Source organism: Muntiacus reevesi, chromosome 18, assembly GCF_963930625.1.
Source record: "Muntiacus reevesi chromosome 18, mMunRee1.1, whole genome shotgun sequence".
NCBI lineage: Eukaryota > Metazoa > Chordata > Mammalia > Artiodactyla > Cervidae > Muntiacus > Muntiacus reevesi.
The window spans coordinates 37,921,135-37,940,596 of NC_089266.1; the positions used below are offsets into that span (position 1 = coordinate 37,921,135).

Genomic DNA, 19,462 nt, shown 5'->3' on the forward strand with positions numbered 1-19,462 from the left:
AATTCTTTATTTTACTGATTTCTTTCACTATCTTTTTTTCTCTTCCTTGTTTCTTTAGGATTACTCTTGTTGCTCTGTCTCCAACTTATTAGTCTGGATACTTAGGTCATTTGTTTTCAACTGTAGTTCTTTCTTGATAAGAAAAGAATGTCTCAGACACCAGACAATTATCAGCCATTCTCATTTCTGCCACTCCATGGGAAAACTTCTATGAGCACTAGGAAGAAAGTATCTTCTTAGTTTGTATTTCAAAAGTCTTAAAAGGTTTAAAGAGTGGCCAAATGAGTGCTCAATCGTTTTCATCAGCTCTTCGCGCTAGCAAGGTTTTTAACTGTCATCATGGCACCCCATTGTAGCAAAGGTAACTGATTTTCCCCTGATACGAGGCTTTTGCTTCTTCCATACTAATATAATGTTAGCAGGGCATACGGGCACCAAGTGTAATGAATACATTTCCCAGGCTCAGCTACAGCCAGTTGAGGCCAAGTGATCAAGTTCTGGCCAATAGGATATAAAGGGAAGAGGTGTGTGCATTCTTCAGGTGACCTTTCCTCTTTCCTACTGGTTAAAACAAAGACTTATGATTAGAAGTTTAACAGTCACCTTGAACCATAATATGGAGTCATTCTTTTTTTTTTTTTTTTTTTAATATTTATTTGGCTGTGTTAGGTCTCAGTTTCAGCATGCAGGACCTTTTAAATGTGGCATGTGGGATCTATTTCTCTGACCAGGGATCCAACCTAGGCTCCCTGCATTGGGAGTGCAGAGTCTTAGCCACTGGACCACCATCGAATCCCTGGAATCATTTTTTAAGATTGCCAGAGAACCAAGAGAGGCAGCCTGGATCTTTGATGATTATGTAGTCAACATATCCTGAGACTGTTTATTTGTACACAAGAGGAAAATAAATGCTCAATTTTTTTAAAGCTACAATTATTTAGAGCTTCTCTCTTATAATAGCCAAACCATTATCATTTTCCCTACAAAATTCTGGTTAAGTAGGCAGGAAAATATCAATAAGTTCATTCCACAGATGAGAAGACTAGACTTATACAAAGTAAATGGAGGTACTTAAGTTAGGATCCGGGTCTCCTGGGAACCACTCAGGACTCACTTTCCTTATGAAACTGTGATGAATTTGTTCCATGGCCTTGACTTTAGACAATGCCTTTGTACTCTTGGTCTTCATCTGGATTTGTGAATTTTATGCTGTAGAAATAAAAATCATAAGTTCCAACTGTCTTTGACTCAGTCTTGTTTGAGACTAGAGAGCACACATTTCAACACAAAGAACTTTGAGGGGACACAAGATTCCCTTATCTTCTTATTATAAACTGTTCTTAAGACTGTTCACTGAAAATAACATAGATAATTCCTGTATTGCTGAGAGCTTTGTTTTAACGGTCACAAGGATTTTTTATTCTTAACCTTCATGTAATATTTGTGTAATTTCCTCTTTTTATAGGAAAAAATATACCTGTTCACTGAAAGTTGTAAACTCTTTGCCACCCAATATTGACCTCTTTGCCACCCAATATTGACTTGCTAATATTTAGATCCTGAACTACTTTCCATGACTTCACTGATCAATCTTCTTTTTTAAATCAGAGAATAGTTGCTTTACAATGCTGTGTTAGTTTCTGTTGTACAGCAAAGTGAAAGGTCAACTTTTGATAAATTAATGTAAGTAGTTATGCAAACTTTAAGAATTATGAACATTGCAAAAGACAGTCACTCCTGTGAAAAGTCATTTTATAAGCAAATAAGTGATAAACGCAACTCTAAACTTTAAAGAAAGATGCAAAGTCTTGATTTTCTTCAATAATATCAAACGCATGGTGGAGAGGCAGGGGAAGGGAGTGGCAATAAGGTATGTACGTGGGATTTAGAAATGAGACACTTGAGGTAGAAATTTCTGTGATGCTCCTCACTGAGGGGACAAAGGACACCTGCAGTTTCTCTGTAACGTCACTGACCACAGGAGGAGACTTTGCCCCTGAGAAGTCTCCCCAGGGCCCCCTTCATGTCCTTGTTCCGCAGGCTGTAAATGAAGGGGTTTAGCAGAGGAGTCACCACCGTGTACATAACAGCAGCTGCCGTATCCTCTTCTATTGAATTGGGGGAAGAGGATGAGGGACACAGATAAGCCCTGATCACAGTCCCAAAGAACAAGGCAACAACAGCAAGGTGGGATCCACAGGTAGAGAAGGCCTTGTACCTTCCTTGGGCAGAGGGGACCCTGAGGATGGCTGAAACAATGCGGATATAAGAGACCAGAATGAGCCCAAAGGGGATTAAAATGACTGCTCCCCCCAAGATGAGGAGCACAAGCTCATTGACCTGAGTGTCAGAGCAAGACACCTTCATCAGGGGTCCCAGATCACAGAAGAAGTCGGGAATGATCTTCTTAGAGCAGAAGGAAAGTCGGAATATGAGGAATGTGTGTGTCATGGCAACAAGACTCGTAAGGGTCCAGCAGGCAGTAACCAGAATGATGCAACACCGGCGGCTCATGACCATGGCGTAGTGGAGAGGGTGGCAGATGGCCACATAGCGGTCATAGGCCATTGTAGCCAGGAGAAATATGTCCATGTCCCCAAATGTCAAGAAAAAGTAGAGCTGAGTCAGGCACTCCACATAAGAAATGGACCTGTTCTGGGTCTGGATGTTCACCAGGGCCCTGGGGACAGTGGTGGAGGTGAAAAAGATGTCTGCACAGGACAGGCTGGCGAGGAAGAAGTACATGGGTGTGTGAAGACGCGTGTCAGTGCCAATGGCCAGGATGATGAGTAGGTTCCCAGCCACCGTGACCAAGTACATCCACAAGAATAGCAGGAAGAGCCTGTGCTGCTGCTCTGGCCGCTCAGAGAGACCCCAGAGGAGGAACTCAAAGACGCTGCTCTGGTTCCCTCCTGCCATAAGCCCAGAAGTCAGAGAAAGGAACTTTGGATGAGATCCATTAACTCTCCCTAAGCATATTACACTCTACACGATCCATAAATGTGCCAGTCTCTTAGTTCTAGAGAAGAAAAACAAAAATGATCTTAATTTACTTGTATTGATCACATACTATGTGGACTAAACATTTTTAATGAAATCTACTAGATACAATATTCTAGGAAGTGTAAGAAACACAATTTAAGGAAATTAAACTAGATTTCTTGGTTTATTTCTCTACATGCTTTTCTGTCCCAAATTTCTTTAGTTGTAGTTTCTTCTTCAGCTGTATTCATTGGAAAGTCTAGAACCCTCCATTCACTCATTCCACAGATATTAGGTGCTAACTCTGGACCTGGTAGAGTGCTAGATAAATAAGACAATGATAATCCTTAAATTCAGAAAAATTTCAATTTAATGGGATAGACATAACTGTTTATTTTTAAAATTGTATAAAATTTTTATTCAGGGTTCTCCCCCCTACCACCACCATTCGGCTGCCTTCAAATTACTCTCAGACACCAGACTTCACCTGGCCTGGTCTATCATGTCCAAAAGTCAACATTCTGAAGACACAGTGTAGTATCTATTCTAGTGTGTGCACGTTCAGTCGCCCAGTTGTGTCTGACTCTTTGTGACACTGTGGATTGTATCCTGCCAGGCTCTTCTGTCCATAGAATTTTCCAGGCAAGAATACTAGAGTGGGTTGCTATTTCTTCCTCCAGGGGATCTTCCTGACCCAGGGATCACACCCACATCTCTTGCATTGGCAGGCAAGCTCTTTACCACTCGAGTCACCAGGGAAGCCCTATTATCTACTCCACCGGAAACCAATTTAATAATCAAACAGCTATTTTGTGAATAGATTTACGATAACTCAAGTTATCTATAACAACAAAGAGGAAATCATAATCCCTAGTTTCTAAAGTCTCAAAACCTGGTTGGATGTATTCACACACACACACACACACACACACACACACACACACACACACACATCCCTCTAATACGAAGCAGACTGAGGCAGAAAAGGAAGGCTTTCTGGGCTCTAAATGTACTTTCGGATCTTGTCAGCTGGCTAGGGAGCTGGAGGTTTGAGTATAAGGTGGAGGAGGGACTGCAGGCTGAGGTAAAAGCTGGAAAGGGAGCTGAAGGCCAAATTAGGAAATATCTGTACTGGAAAGTAAAGGATCTGGAACTTAATCCTGGATGTTATAAAGAGCCACTAAGGCTCAGCCAGTAAAGAACCTGCCTGCAATGCAGGAGACCTGGGTTCAATCCCTGGGTCAGGAAGATTTCCTGGAGGAGGGCATGACAACCCACTCCAGCATTCTTGCCTGGAGAATCCCATGGACCAAGAAGCCTGGTGGGCTACAGTCCATGCGGTCACAAAGAGTCAGACATGACTGAGCGACTAAGCATGTACACAAAGCTACTTGAGTAGGAAGTGATGTCGGTACCTGAGCAGGCCCAGTACATGAAAACCCTGCTCCTGTCCCATCTGTGAAACCAACTGAGGGTCAGACAAGGAGTCGGTCCGTCAGATGCAGGGGAAAACATCACCTTTGTTACTGAAAAAGACTAGGTTGCAGATTTTATCTTAGCTGTGTTCACTAAGTGACCTTTTTAATATACTTCCAAAATTAAATCGATTTCCCCTTTCACAGGCTCAGTTGGACAATCATGGGACTCTTCCATATGTTCAGTTCAGTTCAGTTTAGTCACTCAGTCATGTCCGACTCTTTGAGACCTCATGGACTACAGCACACCAGGCCTCCCTGTCCATCACCAACTCCCGGAGTCTACTCAAACTCATGTCCATTGAGTTGGTGATGCCATCCAACAATATCATCCTCGGTCACCCCCCCTTTCCTCTTCCCACCTTTAATCTTTCCCAGCATCAGGGTCTTTTCAAATGAGTCAGTTCTTCGAATCAGGTGGCCAAAGTATTGGAGTTTCAGCTTTAGCATCAGTCCTTCCAATGAATATTCAGGACTGATTGCCTTTAGGATAGTTCCTTCCATATGTAAATATACATAAGCTCTTAAAGCATTTGTATGCCATCAGGAATGTGAGAAGACAATCCACAGAATGGGAGAAAATTCTTGCCAATCATATATCTGATCAGAGATTTTTGTGTGTGGGCTTGATAAACATTTATTGGGTTAATGAATAAACAGTAGGTGCTTAATATATCATCTAGGAATTAAAGAATAAGTGAATAAATAAAAATATTTTATAATATTTCATTTTCCAAAGATACCCTATGCCAATTTTCAATTTATTTTGCCATACTGGATAGACATCTTATTAAAAATATGAAACACCTCACAAATTTGTATGTCATCCCTGCACAGGGGTCATGATAATCTTCTCCACATGATTCCAATTTTAGTATATGTGCTGTCAAAGCGAGCATTGATCAGAGATTTTTTTTTCTTTTATTTTTTGATCAGAGATTTTTATCTAGAATATAAAAAAAACAATTACGGTTCAATAATAAAAAGAAAATTAACCCAAATTTAAAACGAGTAAAGGATCCTAATAGACATTTCTCCAAAGAAGGTATACAAATGAGCAATAAGCATATAAAATATGTTCAATACTACTGGGCTTCAAGTTAATACACATCAAAATCACAAGATAGCACGTCACATCCTCTAGAATGACTAGAATCAATAAATCAGATAACAAGTGTTGTCAAAGATATGGAGAAATTTGGATCCTTAAAAACTGTTCATGGGAATGTAAAATAGTTCTGTCTCTTTGGAAAACAGTGTGGAAGTTTCTCAAAAGGCTAAAAGAAGAATTTTCATATGACCCAGCAATATCACTCTCACATATATTCAAGAGGAATGAAAACATATGTCCACACAAAAACGTGTACACAAATGTTCATCGCAGCATCATTCATAATAGACCAAAACTGAAAAAGATTATGAACTGGTGAATGGATTAATAAAATGTGGCATATCCATACAACCAATCAGTGTTTGTCAATAAAAAGAAGTGAAGCATGCATACATGCTAACAACACGGATGGATCTTGAAAACATTATACTAAGTGCAAGGAGCCAGATAGAAAGAACAATGTATGGTGTGATTCAGTTTATATGAAATATCTTAACAGGCAAATCTGTAGAGACAGAAAGCAGATTAGTGACTGCCTAAGGCTGGGAGGGATGGGCGAGTTGGGGCAGGGTAGCTAAGGAATGTACGGCTTCATTTCAAGGGTGATGAAAATGTTGTAAAATTGGTTGTGATTATTGCACAGTTCAGTGGATACTGAACCTAAAAACTCATTGAACTGTATATTTTCAATGAGTGAATTATATTATATATATTATATACTATTTATTGAATTGCATATCAATAAAGCTCTTAAACTTTTTAACTTCTTTGAAAAAACTTAATAAAAGAGATAAGCCACTTTCTAACTTACTCAAGAAAAAATGAGAGGGTAGGGAGAAAAACCACAAATAGACAAAACAAGAAATGACAAGGGGGATATAAACTGAAAAAGCAAATTATTTAAAGACACTATACTATTTAGCAAGAGGCCATGCAAACAAATGTATAATTCTAAATGAAATGATTCCTCTGCTGTAAACTCACATTTTCCTTTGGAGAATGAAATGTACCAAAAATTACCCTGGTAGAGATGGAAAGTCTAAGCCAACAACATTCCAGAAAGAAAAAAAAAAATGCTGTGGTATTCATTTTTCTCGTCGTAATGCCACAATAGGAACTGCCCTCAAACATCAGTGGCTTACGAAAACGAAGATTTATTTCCTCACTTATGATGGATGTCGGGGTTTCCCACATGGCTCAGTGGTAAAGAATCCACCTGCCAAGGCAGTAGACACAGGAGACGCAGGTTCAATCCCTGGGTTGGGAAAATCTCCTGGAGTAGGAAATGGCAACCCACTCCAGTCTTCTTGCCTGGGAAATCCCACTGCGAGTCTTGCGGGCTACAGTCCATGGGATCTCAAAAGAGTCAGACACAATTGAGTACACACGTACATTACCTGTCAGCTGCAAGTTGGGTGTGGCTCTGACTAGCATTGCTTCGTGTATCTTCTTCATTTTGAGATCCAGGCTGAAGAAGCAGCCCATCTTTGTGACATGCCATCCATAAGGAAATGAAGGAAAGAGCAAGGGATCTTATGGAAATGCACCGTGATTCTTTTTTTTTTTTTTTTTTTAATATTTAGCTACTTGGCAGCACTGGGTCTTTGTTGTGGCATGTAGGATCTTCAGTTGAGGCATGTGGAATCTAGTTCCCTGACCAGGGATCAGACCCAGGCCCCCTGGATTGTGAGCATGGATTCTTAGCCACTGAACCACCAGAGAAGTCCCATCACAGCAATTCTTAAAGTTTTTGCTTGGAACTGGCACACATTACAGTGATCCAACTTCATCGGTACAAACACAGCGGAGGGATGCAGAACCACAGCCTCCCACAGGGAGGCAGTGCAAGCAACACAAAGAACAGGGGGAGTTTTCTTCCACCTTCCCCGAAAAAGGAAGAAAGTAGAAATAAACTGACATCAAAAGTACAATGTCTGTCAGCAACGAGTCCCCAAGAGCAACACACAGAAGCAGGGTGAGCGGAGGAGGGTAAGTGATGCCTAGAGAGGCCAGAAAGAGGAGGGCCCGACACACCAGGAAGGAGTGACCTCTCACCTGGACAGGGCAGGTCGCAGCACAGCAGGCTGCATGTCTAACTCCAAGGCTCAGAGCAAGACCTCCCAAGTAAAGAGCATCTCCCATAAAGTCAAAGAGCAATACAGCTGATTCATGTTGTTGTACAGCACAAACTAACACAACATTGTAAAGCAATTACACTGCAATAAAAAAAGTCAAACAGCAGAGCAGGTTCCTACCGGAGCCTCCCTGCAGAGGAAGGGAAGGATACTGGGGAAGGGGGGTGGAGGGGGGGTGGGGACAGTGTTAAAGGAACAGAACCTCCATCCAGTGCATCCTACCAGAAGCCCAGTCCTTTGGCCACCTGATGCGAAGAACTGACTTGTTGGAAAAGACCCTGATGCTGGGAAAGATTGAAGGCGGGAGGAGAAGGGGACGACAGAGGATGAGATGGCTGGATGGCATCACCAACTTGATGGACGTGAGTTTGAGCAAGCTCCGGGAGTTGGTGATGGACAGGGAAGCCTGGTGTGCTGCATACTGTGGGGTCACAAAGAGTTGGACACGACTAAGCAACTGAACTGACCAGAAGCCCTGACCCAAGAACATTCTAAATTCCCAGGGTCACTGGAAGCAGACACTGCTGTCATCCCTGGCTAAGAGGAAACTGAGGTTCAAAGATGCTGAGTGAGGTGCCTCAAGGTCATACTCTGATCAGTAGCAGAATCTAGATCTGCTCTTTACTCTTGTGACTCCTACTGCCACTGGTATACTGTACTTTAGAAGGGAGAAAGGCCAGGAAGAGCTGACAGTTGGGTTTGAATAGCATCCAACTGGCCAACTAGCTGTTCACCCTGATACTCTTCCTCTGATGGCCAACAGACACCATCCTGGGTGCCCCGAGTTCCTTCCATCAGTGCCTGCTTGATCCTGACTATCTCCCTGTGACCTGTCCATTCAGCACTACCATCTGACACTGTCTGCTCTGTTAGCACCAAATATGATATTTATCAGCTTCCTAAACACACAAGATCCCCTCAACATCACCCTTCCCCCAGTCCTCACCACTGGATGTTCTCAGTTATCCTTCCTTCTGCCTGGAACACTCTCCAGCACCACTTCTCCCCAGCCTGTTACTGCATCAAGTCCTGCTCATCCCTGAGATTCCAGCACAAACATCCCCAAGAGGACTTCTCCAGCTTCCTGCATCTTGCTGGGTGTTCTGATGTCAACCTTCACACCCCTCTTTCAACACCACTATAATTTACTATACCTATTTCATTAAGTCCAGGCTTCAACACCGGAATGAAACCTTTGGGAATTGAGGGTCCCTGTGTGTTCTGTTCACCATGTGCTTCCTCAGTGTCTAAGATAACGCCTGGCAACAAAGAAATGTTCAAGAAATTGACCATGTGTGAGCGTATGAAGGCATAGACACTGGAGGAGGCGGAATTCAATGCCTCCATTTTTCCTTCAGAAAACTGAGTTCCACAAACACAAGAGAAGCAAAGAGGCAGCTTCCCTGAATTCCTGTGTGGATAGAAGGAGGGGTACAATACCCATGGAACCTACATTCAAGGAGTCCAGAAGCTTGCACTGACAGCAGACCAGCTTCCGCCTTGCCTTGACAGAGGGTGCACATCCCCAATTCCCATCCAAGCTTGGGCCATCCAATACCAAGAATCAGTCTCACGGGAAGGAATTTCTCAGTCAAAACACATACTCCCTTTTTCAGAGTGCCCAGCTTTCTGAGTTTCCCTGCAGGGGCTGTTGATAAAATATGAAATCCTCAGCCATCCTAGAAGATTTGCCTTGGACTTTTCTGTGTGTAAAAGAAACTGTCCTTCACACTGTCCAGGGGGCAGGGGGCTGGTTCTAAATTCCCCTGCTAGGGTTCCCAGTTGTGGCTCATTGGTTAAGAATCTGCCTGCCAATGCAGGAGACATGGGTTCTATCCCTGATCCGGGAAGACCCCACAGATGGCAGAGCCACTAAGCCTGTGCACCACAACTACTGAGCTCGTGCTCTAGAACTCAGGAGCTGCAACTACAAGCCCACGTGCAGGGACTACTGAAGGCTGAGCGCCCCAGAGCCTGCGCTCTGCAACCAGAGAAGCCACTGCAGTGAGAAGCCCGAGCACCGAAACTAGCGGGTAGCCCCTGCTCGCCACAACTGGAGAAAACAAAGACCCAGGACAGCCATAAATAAATCAATAAAAAATAAACACCCCTGCTGTCTCTGTGGAGCCCTTCTGGGCATACCAGTCTGCAGGGAAACTACTTTGCTTGGTTTTCCCCATCACCTATTTATTGTGCCCCTCATTTTAGGCAGCTCCCATAAACTGCCTGGGGCATCTCTTGTCTTATGGCAGAAGAGACTTTTAGGTTTACAACATCCTTCCTCCAAAACTAAGCAAGTGTCAAGATTTTGTTATGCTTTTGTTAACAAATGTTTAGGTATTTTCCTCCCTTCTTGACTGACATCTCAGAGATGGAGCGAATGCTTTATCTACCTTCACAGTCCTCACTGCACCAGGACGGCTTGGGCAGTGTTTGCTATTGTGCATGGGGGCTGTACTGGGGCTTGTGTTCCACCCCAGCTGTGAAGGGAGCTTACCTTCCCACCCATGTTCATCAAGGACGACCTACTTCTTCAGTGTAGGTCGGCCTCTTATTCCATGGCCTACATCATTGGAAATTAACATGAAAAATCTGCTTGAGTACTCAGAGGCTGTTCCTGTGTGGAGCAATGAAGGTAATAACAGGCTTGTGTCCAGGTTGCCTGCTTCCGGGACAGGCCTGCAGATGGGGGTGTTTCTGTTCACTAACACCAGGACCTCCAGAGTAACCCTGGGGTTTCCAGCTCTGGCCTATAAGGGCACTTGTGCTATTTATGTATTTCCCAGGTAGCCTCAGTGTGAGCCCTCTCAGGGGTGCTGTGGGAGTTTGAAGCTTAGTAATTGCCCCATGCCCTTTATATCACCTGAGGAGCATTGCTGAAAAGGGGGAAGGAAGTGGTTCAACAGCACTGGGATTTCCTTTCAGAAAAGTTATTAACTGCCTGTCTCTTGGGCTAACTAAAACCTTCCCTAGGAACTTGCCTGGTGGTCCAGTGGATATGAATCCGCCTGCCTATGCAGGGAACACAGGTTCAATCCCTAGTCTGGAAAGATCCCACATGCTGCAGGGCAACTAAGCCCCCGTGCCACAACTACTGAAGCCTGCAAGCTCTAGAGCCCCACGCGACAAGAGAAGCCACCACAATGAGAAGCCGTCACACTGCAACTGGAGAGTAGCTCCTGCCACCACAGCGAGAGAAAGCCCGCATGCAGCAACAAAGCCCTAGCACAGCCAAAAATAAATGTAAAACTTCCCCCATCGGTGAAGGAAACCGACATCCAAGTCCAAGAAACACAGAATGCCCCAAACAGGATGACCAAAGAGACCCATGGGATGGCACATTATAACTGAAATGCCAGAAGTTAAAGATATAAAAAGAGTCTTAAAAGCAGTAAGAAACAACTAGTTATGTACAAGGGAACCCCATAAGACTATCAGCTGATTTTTCATCTGAAACTTTATAGGCCAGACGGGACTAGCATGATACGGTATGTCCCCTACACACAGACCTTTAAGTTTCGAACTTTCGAAGATGTGAATATGCGTTTTCATGCCCAATCACATAAGTTAGTAGATAGAATTGAATCCAGCAAGGAACAGGAAGCTGTGTCATCAACATCGGGCATAAGTGAAGATGCAGGTTGTCTTCCATCTGCTATTGCTGACGATCCTTTAGCTCTTCCATCTCCCAGCCCTTCTCCCTCCTCCAGTCATTAACTCATCCTGCCTGTTCACTTGATGCCCATCCCTGTATGCCAGCTTTATACTGTACTACTGTGCTTTTCAAGGTACGGTACTATAGGATTAAAAATGTTTTATTTTTTGTGTTTGTTTTTTATGTATTATTTGTGTGAAAGGTATTAGAAACCTTTTAGAGTACAGTACTGTATGGGCTCTCCAGTGGCACTAGTGGTAGAGAACTCATCTGCCAGTGAAGGTGTTGCAAGAGATGTAGGCTCGATCCCTGGGTTGAGAAGATCCCATGGAGGACAGCATGGCAACCCACTCCAGCATTCTTGCCTGGAGAATCCCATGGACAGAGGAGCCAGGCAGGCTACAGTCCATGGGATCTCAAAGAGTCGGATACGACTGAATTGACTTAGCATGCTCGCAGCATGCTCCAACTATATGTCGGATTGTGTGAGTTGGTAGGCTAATTTTGCTGGACTTAAGAACAAATTGGACATACAAAAGCACTCTTGGAATGGAACTTGTTCATATGTAGGGGACTTCCTATAGTACTGAAAGGAAAAAACTTACAACGTAGAATACTCTACCTGGCAAGGTTATAATTCAAAGTTGATAAAGACTTCTCAGAGAAACAAAATCTAAAGGAGCTCATTTGTGCGCCATTAAACCAGTCTTACATGAAATGTTAAAGGAGCTGCTTTAAATAGCAAAGAAAAGGCTGTAACTAGAAACAAGAAAACTATGAAAGAAAGAATCTCACCAGTAAAGGCAAACACACGATAAAGCTAGTGGGTCAATCGCCTATAAAGTTAGTATGAAGGTTAAAAGACAAAAGTAGTAAAAATCGTCTGAATCTAAACTCATTAAAGTGATACATAAATTTTGAAATGTAAAATATGACTCCAAAAGCATAAAACATGGTGAGGGAACTAAGTGCTTTGAGTGCTTTTAGAATGAGCCTGAACTTAAGCAACCAAACTGAAGGATACAGTGATAACCGTGATGTACATGGCTGTGACCCCAATGTTAAATCCTTATAGCCTGAGAAACCAAGCTATGAGAGCTGCCCCAAGGGAACTCTTCAACAAGAGCGTTTCCTCATAACCAATGTGAGGATGTATCGGAGGCTGCAGTCATTTTTAAATCCACTCGCCGATGTCCTCCCCCTTCCCAAAAGCCATATTGATCTCTCAGGGCAAGATCATTCAGGTCTGCTAGGTTCCCTTAGATTCTGTCATGACCAAAAGTAGGCATGCTGTCAGCATCACATGGCTTCACCTTTTCACACACCTGGTATATCTGTGCCAAGAGACAATATCTTTTGCTCTGCATCTCTGTAACTGAGCAGAACCCTGTGCGGTCCCCCCAGGGGCAGACCCCACGTGTCCCCTAACTGCCTCATGTTTGTAGAAGAAGCTTGACATTGTGTGTCCATCTCTTCTGTTGCTTTAAGCTCTGAGTCATAAGCTTCCCAGGTGACTCAGGGATTTAAAGAAATCTGCCTGCCAATGCAAGAAAGGCAAGAGACAAGGGTTGGGAAGATCCCCTAAAGAAGGAAATGGCAACCCAGTCCAGTATCCTTGCCTGGGAAATCCCATGGACAGAGGAGCCTGGTGGGCTACAGTCCATGGAATCACAGAAGAGTCAGACAAGGCTCAGCAACTAAACAACAACAACAACAAGGATTTACTGGTGCCATCTTATTGATTGGTTTTTGGTTGTTTTGTCGTTCTCCTGTTCCCTTCTTTCACTCTTGCTGCTTTCCTTTGTCAATTGATGCTTTTCCGTAGTAATATGTTTTAATTCCTGCCTCTCTATCTTTTGTGAATCTACTGTAGATTTTTACCATGTGATTACCAAGAGGCCTACATAAAACATCATATAGATGTAAATGTCTATCTTACACTGATAACTACTTAACTTAAATCACAAACAAAAATCTTGCTCTCTTACTCTGTCTTTATATATTTGATATTATAATTTACTTCTTTTAAAATGGTGTATTTGCCTATAGCTATTTTAATACTTTTGTCTTTTAACTAGCATTAAATGGTTACCACACCACTCCATTATAGAATCTGAATCTGACTTTGTGTTTATTTTTACTAGTGTGTTGGATATTTTCATATGTTTTCATGTTACTAATTAGTGACCTTTCATTTCAGGTTGAAGAACTCCCTTCAGCATTTCTTGTAAAGCAAGTCTGATGATGATGGAATTTCTCAGCTTCTATTGGTTAGAAAAAGTCTTTCTCTCACATTTGTTTCTGAAGAGCAACTTTTCTGAGTAAATTATTCTTGGTTGGCAGTTTTTTTCATTCAGGCCTTGAAAATATCATCCTACTTTTTGCGGATCTGCAAGATCTCTGCTGAGAAATCTTCTGATAGCCTTATAGGAGCTCTCTTTTACAAGTTTTTTTCCCCTCTTATTTTCTTAAAAATTTATTTTTCTGATGCTAATTTCACCTAAAATGTCAATTAAAATCTCTGTTTTTGGCCTTTTGCATTTCTGTCTGCTGTCTCCAGAGCAGTCTCATTGTCTTCTAAATTTTTGTCTGACATGCTCTATCTTTAAACATGAAAAATAATTTATATAAAAAATTATTCTCTTCACTTTCTTAAACTGTTTTCGAGGATAGTTTTTTCTTCCAAGCACTTAAGGTGTTACTTCCTTTCTCTTACTCTACAAGTATATTTCCTATATCATTTCTACTTTTAAAAGACAGCTTTAAAGGAGAAGTGATTTGATCAAGCCTGAAATTTGCCAACAAACAGTTCAGTTTAGCCTCTTTCTCTATTCAGAGATTCATTTCTCTTTGGGAGGAAAGGAATGGTCAGATATTCCTTGATACATTAATGAAGCTGTAATCACTGCCCACAGATAATATTTGCAAATATTTGAGTGTTAAAGCATTATTTCCTTCATAGTTCTCTTATATATTATTCCACAATTCCTTGACCTTAATGGGTACCCCAGTAAATAAAGTTTGAAATCACAAGAGATTCTGAGAATGATACCAAGAGCAAAATGTTATTCCTAAGAAGAAAGTATACCGTGGGACGTCATGGTATGGACTTTGAAACATGATCTGAACCCAGGGCAAGTAACAACAGAGCAACAGGAAATATAACCCGAACCTTGTCTACAAGAAAATGCAATTAAAGTTTCCAATGACTACCATGTGTAGCCTCTAATGGAAGAGTTTGGAGAGCTATACAATTACATGAAGAAAGCAGAAAAATAAATAGTAAAATAACAGTTAATCTTTACTAACTGCTAACTATGTGCTTTCCAGCTGGCTCAGCAAGTGATGTGGGTTTGAACCCTGGGTTGGGAAGATCCCCTGGAGAAGGAAATGGCAACCTACTCCAGTATTCTTGTCTGAGAAATCCTGTGGACAGAGGAACCTGGCAGGCTACAGTCCATGGGGGTAGTGAAAGTGTCAGATGAGACTTAGGGACTACACTACAACTCTGTGCTAGGCTTTGTTTTATTAAAGACTTTTCAGATATTAATCCATTTGATCCTTATAACAACTTTATGAGGATGTAGTTGTTGTTGCTGCTTCATAGTTATTCCAGTTACAGAAATGTCAGTACATTAAAAATCCGAAGTCAGTCACAGCCAGTAAGAGGTATGCATGCATGCTCAATCACCTCGGTCCTGTCTGACTCTTTGTGAACCTATCGAGTGCAGCCTGCCAGGCTCCTCTGTCCATGAGATTTTTCAGGTAAGAATACCAGAGTGGGTTGCCACTTCCTTCTCCAGGGGATCTTCCTGACCCAGGAATCGAACCTGCATCTCTTATGTCTCCTGCATTGGCAGGTGGGTTCTTTGCCACTAGTACCACCTGGGGAGCTCCAGTAAGAGGCAGAACCAGGATTAAAACCAGCCAGAGCTCACTGTCTTCACCATGCTCCCCTACAGAAACTCAGTGACCTCTCTGCCACAGACACTTGGTCACAGGATAACTACAACCACTAATCAAGGGTTGTTATAAAGGTAACACATCCATGAAATGGACTAGATAACATCAGGCCTTTTCCAGCTTTAAGAATCTAAAGAAGTAGGAGACCCACCATAAGCATGCTAAAGTTATAATTCCCACCATGACTACCCCGCCCCAATTAAATGGTAGAGGAAAGATAAAGTAGAATCATTTTTCTCTGCCACACTTCACACCAGAAAGGCTTCAGTGTAGACTGGAAGTAAAACCAAGGGCTCAGTTGTATCACAGTCCTTGTTGCTCCCAAGGGGTAGCTCCAATTCATGCTGAATAGGATAGAATAGGTCAGCCCAGTGCTTGGACGCTAGAGACACTCACTGGGAAGCCATCTCGCTCATCCTTCCTTCAAGGAGAACTCTAGGATAATTACTCTTAAGGGCCGCTCTGTCCCCTCAGGGCATAGCTATAAGAGTACATCAACAGATCTCACCAATGGTCTGACTTCACTCTGCCTGAAGAGGACCTGCAGAAGTCCTGTTTCAGGACTTTATAACGTGGTGAATGAGTCACGATTTTCTCTATGCTGTAACACACTCTGCTTCCATGAAGCCAGAGTTCTCATCTGGAGGCTCCATTCAGGACAGATTCATCTGTCTTTTCTGCTCTAAGGCTGGGAAACCTGAGTCTCTTCTTTCCAAACCACCCTAGTCCTGTCTCCTTTTCGTCAGGGACAGAGGGCTAAAAACCGGATCTCTAGGCTCATGACTGACTAGCACTTTCCCCAGTGTGCCTGACCCCCAGAAGGAATGCTAACAGTGTGAAACCAGCTGCTGCAAGCTTCTCATTCATGCGAGGGAAGGGAAGGCCAGGGGACCAGGAGCCTTTTTGGCAGCATCTGAGCTGATTGCCCAGTAGGAGCAGCAGATACTGGAGAAGAGACTCTATGATAGACACAGCAAGGGATAGATAGCCAGCAACTGCACTGCATGCATTATCTCTTTTGACTCTTGCTAAACTTCCAAGAGGTAAGTGAAGGGAATATGCTATGCACAGGCCTGTACTATAATTAACGGGGCTTCTTTGAAAACTAAGAATGACCTTCTCATTACCCCCAGGCAAAGGGCTGGGAGCAGTAAAAAGTACATCGTGGAAAGACATCTTGAAAACAAGATGTTGAAGTACTGATGTGACTGATGGAAAACCATTAGTGACTGTTCTCATGACCGGAGCCTTGAGGAAGTTGCTGAGAAAGGTCTTCACTAGCTGATGAACTAAACAGGGTCATGAAAGGCCTGAAGGTTTGACATTGAGGACTGTGCATTGTATATCTTTATCCCCAGTTTGAGATTGTAAGGAACATATATCTCTAGAGCACGAATAAGGAAGTAGAGGTTAACAATAAAAGGCACGCGAGGATTAGGATCTGGGCTTTTGCCTGCGAATGGCATCAGCCCCCTGATCCCCACTTTATTTCTGAGTCTTCTTTTTCTTCATTCTTCTGTGGCACTGCTCCCTCGGGTCAGTTCGTTGTTGGGCTGGTCCCGACAGTAAGTAGAATTATTGTTGTCACGCGAGTGTATGTTCCTCGGCTCTTTGTCTCGTCACAACAAAAATTTGGAGTGACGGACATTAAAGCCCCTTGGCGGGTCACAGCTCTTGGAGGACAGGCCGTGTTATAGCTCTTAAATAAACCAGTGTTTAGCTCAGTGTTACAGCTCTATTTATTTAGATAATAGCAGGAAAATCCATCTTTGAGGCGTGAGGGCACGTTGATCCAGAGACGCAAAAAGAAGATCGCCCCATCGTGCGGGGGAGAGAGGGAGCAAAAAAAAAGGGCAGAAGAGGGCTTTGGCTCCTGTTTTTATATGTTTCTCTGTCCCTGGGCCTGCCTTATGTAAATTGGGCTTAGGCAGGAGCGTTGTTTGTTTTACCTGAGGTTCTCACTCTGGTCCTTTGTTCTATTTTCGCGGGCTTTCCCTTCCAGGTCTTTTAGCCACCGCCATTTGGGACTCTTTTTCCCTATTTTAACTACCTAACATTGTCATTTTATCATTGTCATTTTATGGAAAAATGGTGAACTGAATTGCCTGGAATCCTGAGGGCTCAGACAATAAAGAATCTAAACTTCCTATCCAGACTGATTTTCCCACTGTATCCTGTGCCCCTATTAAAGATACATAATCTGGAATTTCCCTGGTGGTCCAGAGGTTAAGAATCGACCTTCCAATGCAGGGGTTCAATCTCTGGTCGGGGAACTAAGATACCACATGCCATGGGGCGACTAAGTCTGTGCACTCTAGAGCCCACGCACTGCAACGATCACCCAGAACAGTCAAAAAAGAGATACATAATCCGTTTCTGCCTAATGTATTTTTCCATTGTATGAATTCTTTTGTCCTTGAGTTTTCTCCATGAAATTAAACTTGGACTTCATCTGTTAGGTGATAAGTGGACAGTGAGTGATTTAAAGAGACAGACATAATCACAAGCAGGTTAAAATATACTTTTGGATCCAGTAAGCAGACATCTCTATAAAGAAGCCTGTCCGAAAAAAGAACAACATAGGTTTAAAATGGGATAGCAGATAGAAAGAGTTGCAAGATTGAGGAACATTTGTTGAATGACGGAAGAGGATATGATATTTACCAGTCAATGGGAAAGAGCTGGTATAAAGGCAGAAACCGGAGAAAGAAAATACCACAGCTGAAAGAATGGTGGAGTTATATAGCTAAGGAAGCCAAAGAGAAGAAAGGTGTGAATACACAGATGCATTTACATTTTTCTTCTAAGTTTTTGAAGAGGAAGAACAGAATAGAAGCACGTATATGGAAATGATGTTCTACGGCAAATATTGAGGGAATATTTCCTTAAGGGTTTAAGTTTCTCAGTGAAGAGGGATGTGACACCTATGTTTTAATGTTGTTGTTGTTTAGCCACTTAGTCATGTCCAACACCTTTGCGATTCTAAGGACTATAGCCCACCAGCCTCCTCTGTCCATGGGATTTCTCAGGCAAGAATATTGGAGTGGGTTGCCATTTCCTACTCCAGGGGATCTTCCTGACCCAGAGATTGAACCCGCATCTCTGCATCTCCTGCACTGGCAGGAGGATTCTTTACCACTGAACCACCTGGGAAGCCTGACACCTCTGTTATGGGGAGAATACTGATGTAGGGAGCATGGTGGGTTTGAGGAGAAGGGCAAAAGTCTGGGTAGACTGCCATTATTGATTTTATAATATGGATTTACATCACACACATAGGCTGAAACCTGTTCGTTCATCTAGAAACTCTTGGATTTTCTTGGGAAGCAATCACATTTTCAATAAATTCTATCCATTTTGTTTTTTCCTTTCCAAGTCTTATATGGCAATTTTTTCCCCCTAGTGCTCTTTTCATCAACAGGACAATGCTTAAGTGTTTTACACAGAGACTCAAATCAAAGTTCCTGCTTCATGCAGGTCTGTGACCACATCTTGTATAAGGATTATTAACACCCCAGATCCCAGCCTTCAGACCTAACTCCTGGTTGAAACCTCAAGGGTTCATTGCAGCATCAGCCTTGCTTACAACTCTTGTTCTGTTTCTCATGGCTACATGTTCCCATTTCTTTCTTTCAGGTTTGGGTATGCATTCTTAATTACTTATTGTGCATGTGTGCTCTGTTGTTTTGCAACTCTATGGACTATAGCCCACCAGGCTCTTCTGTCCATGAGACTTTCCAGGCAAGAATACTGGAGTGGGCTGCCCTCCTCCTGGGGATCTTCCTCACCCAGGGATCGAAACTGAATCTCCTTCATCTCCTGCATTGCAGGTAGATTCTTCACCACTTAGCCATCAAGAGACCCCATAGCCCACCTCAAACACCACCAATTACTTATTAAACATATTTATAATTTCTATGTGTTTTCATTGGAATGGAACCTACTGACATTGGCTAAGTTTGCCATGTTGCCAAGAGCCTCAACTCGAAGCATTACCCTTCTTTGCCATATGAGCTAACCATAGTCTCTGAACCTTCCGGTTTTACTAACCCTCTCAACTGTGAGATATTATGATTTCATGTGAACATAGGGAAAGGCATTCAAGAGAGAAAATCAAATTCACTTAGGTGCAGAGATGAAA

General features: G+C 42.7%; 1 protein-coding gene and 1 non-coding gene across 2 annotated transcripts; both read right to left on the reverse strand.

The window, feature by feature from the left end:
* Positions 1–1,968: 1,968 nt before the first annotated feature.
* LOC136149757 (olfactory receptor 1P1-like) lies at positions 1,969–2,925 on the reverse strand. Its single transcript, XM_065910284.1, has one exon. It carries the CDS (start codon positions 2,917–2,919, stop codon positions 1,969–1,971), a length of 951 nt encoding a protein of 316 aa, XP_065766356.1. The 5' UTR covers positions 2,920–2,925.
* Positions 2,926–5,249: 2,324 nt separating this feature from the next.
* Positions 5,250–5,356, reverse strand: LOC136150392 (U6 spliceosomal RNA). Its single transcript, XR_010659824.1, has one exon. It is a non-coding gene; the product is annotated as a U6 spliceosomal RNA (small nuclear RNA).
* Between the last annotated feature and the right edge of the window lie 14,106 nt (positions 5,357–19,462).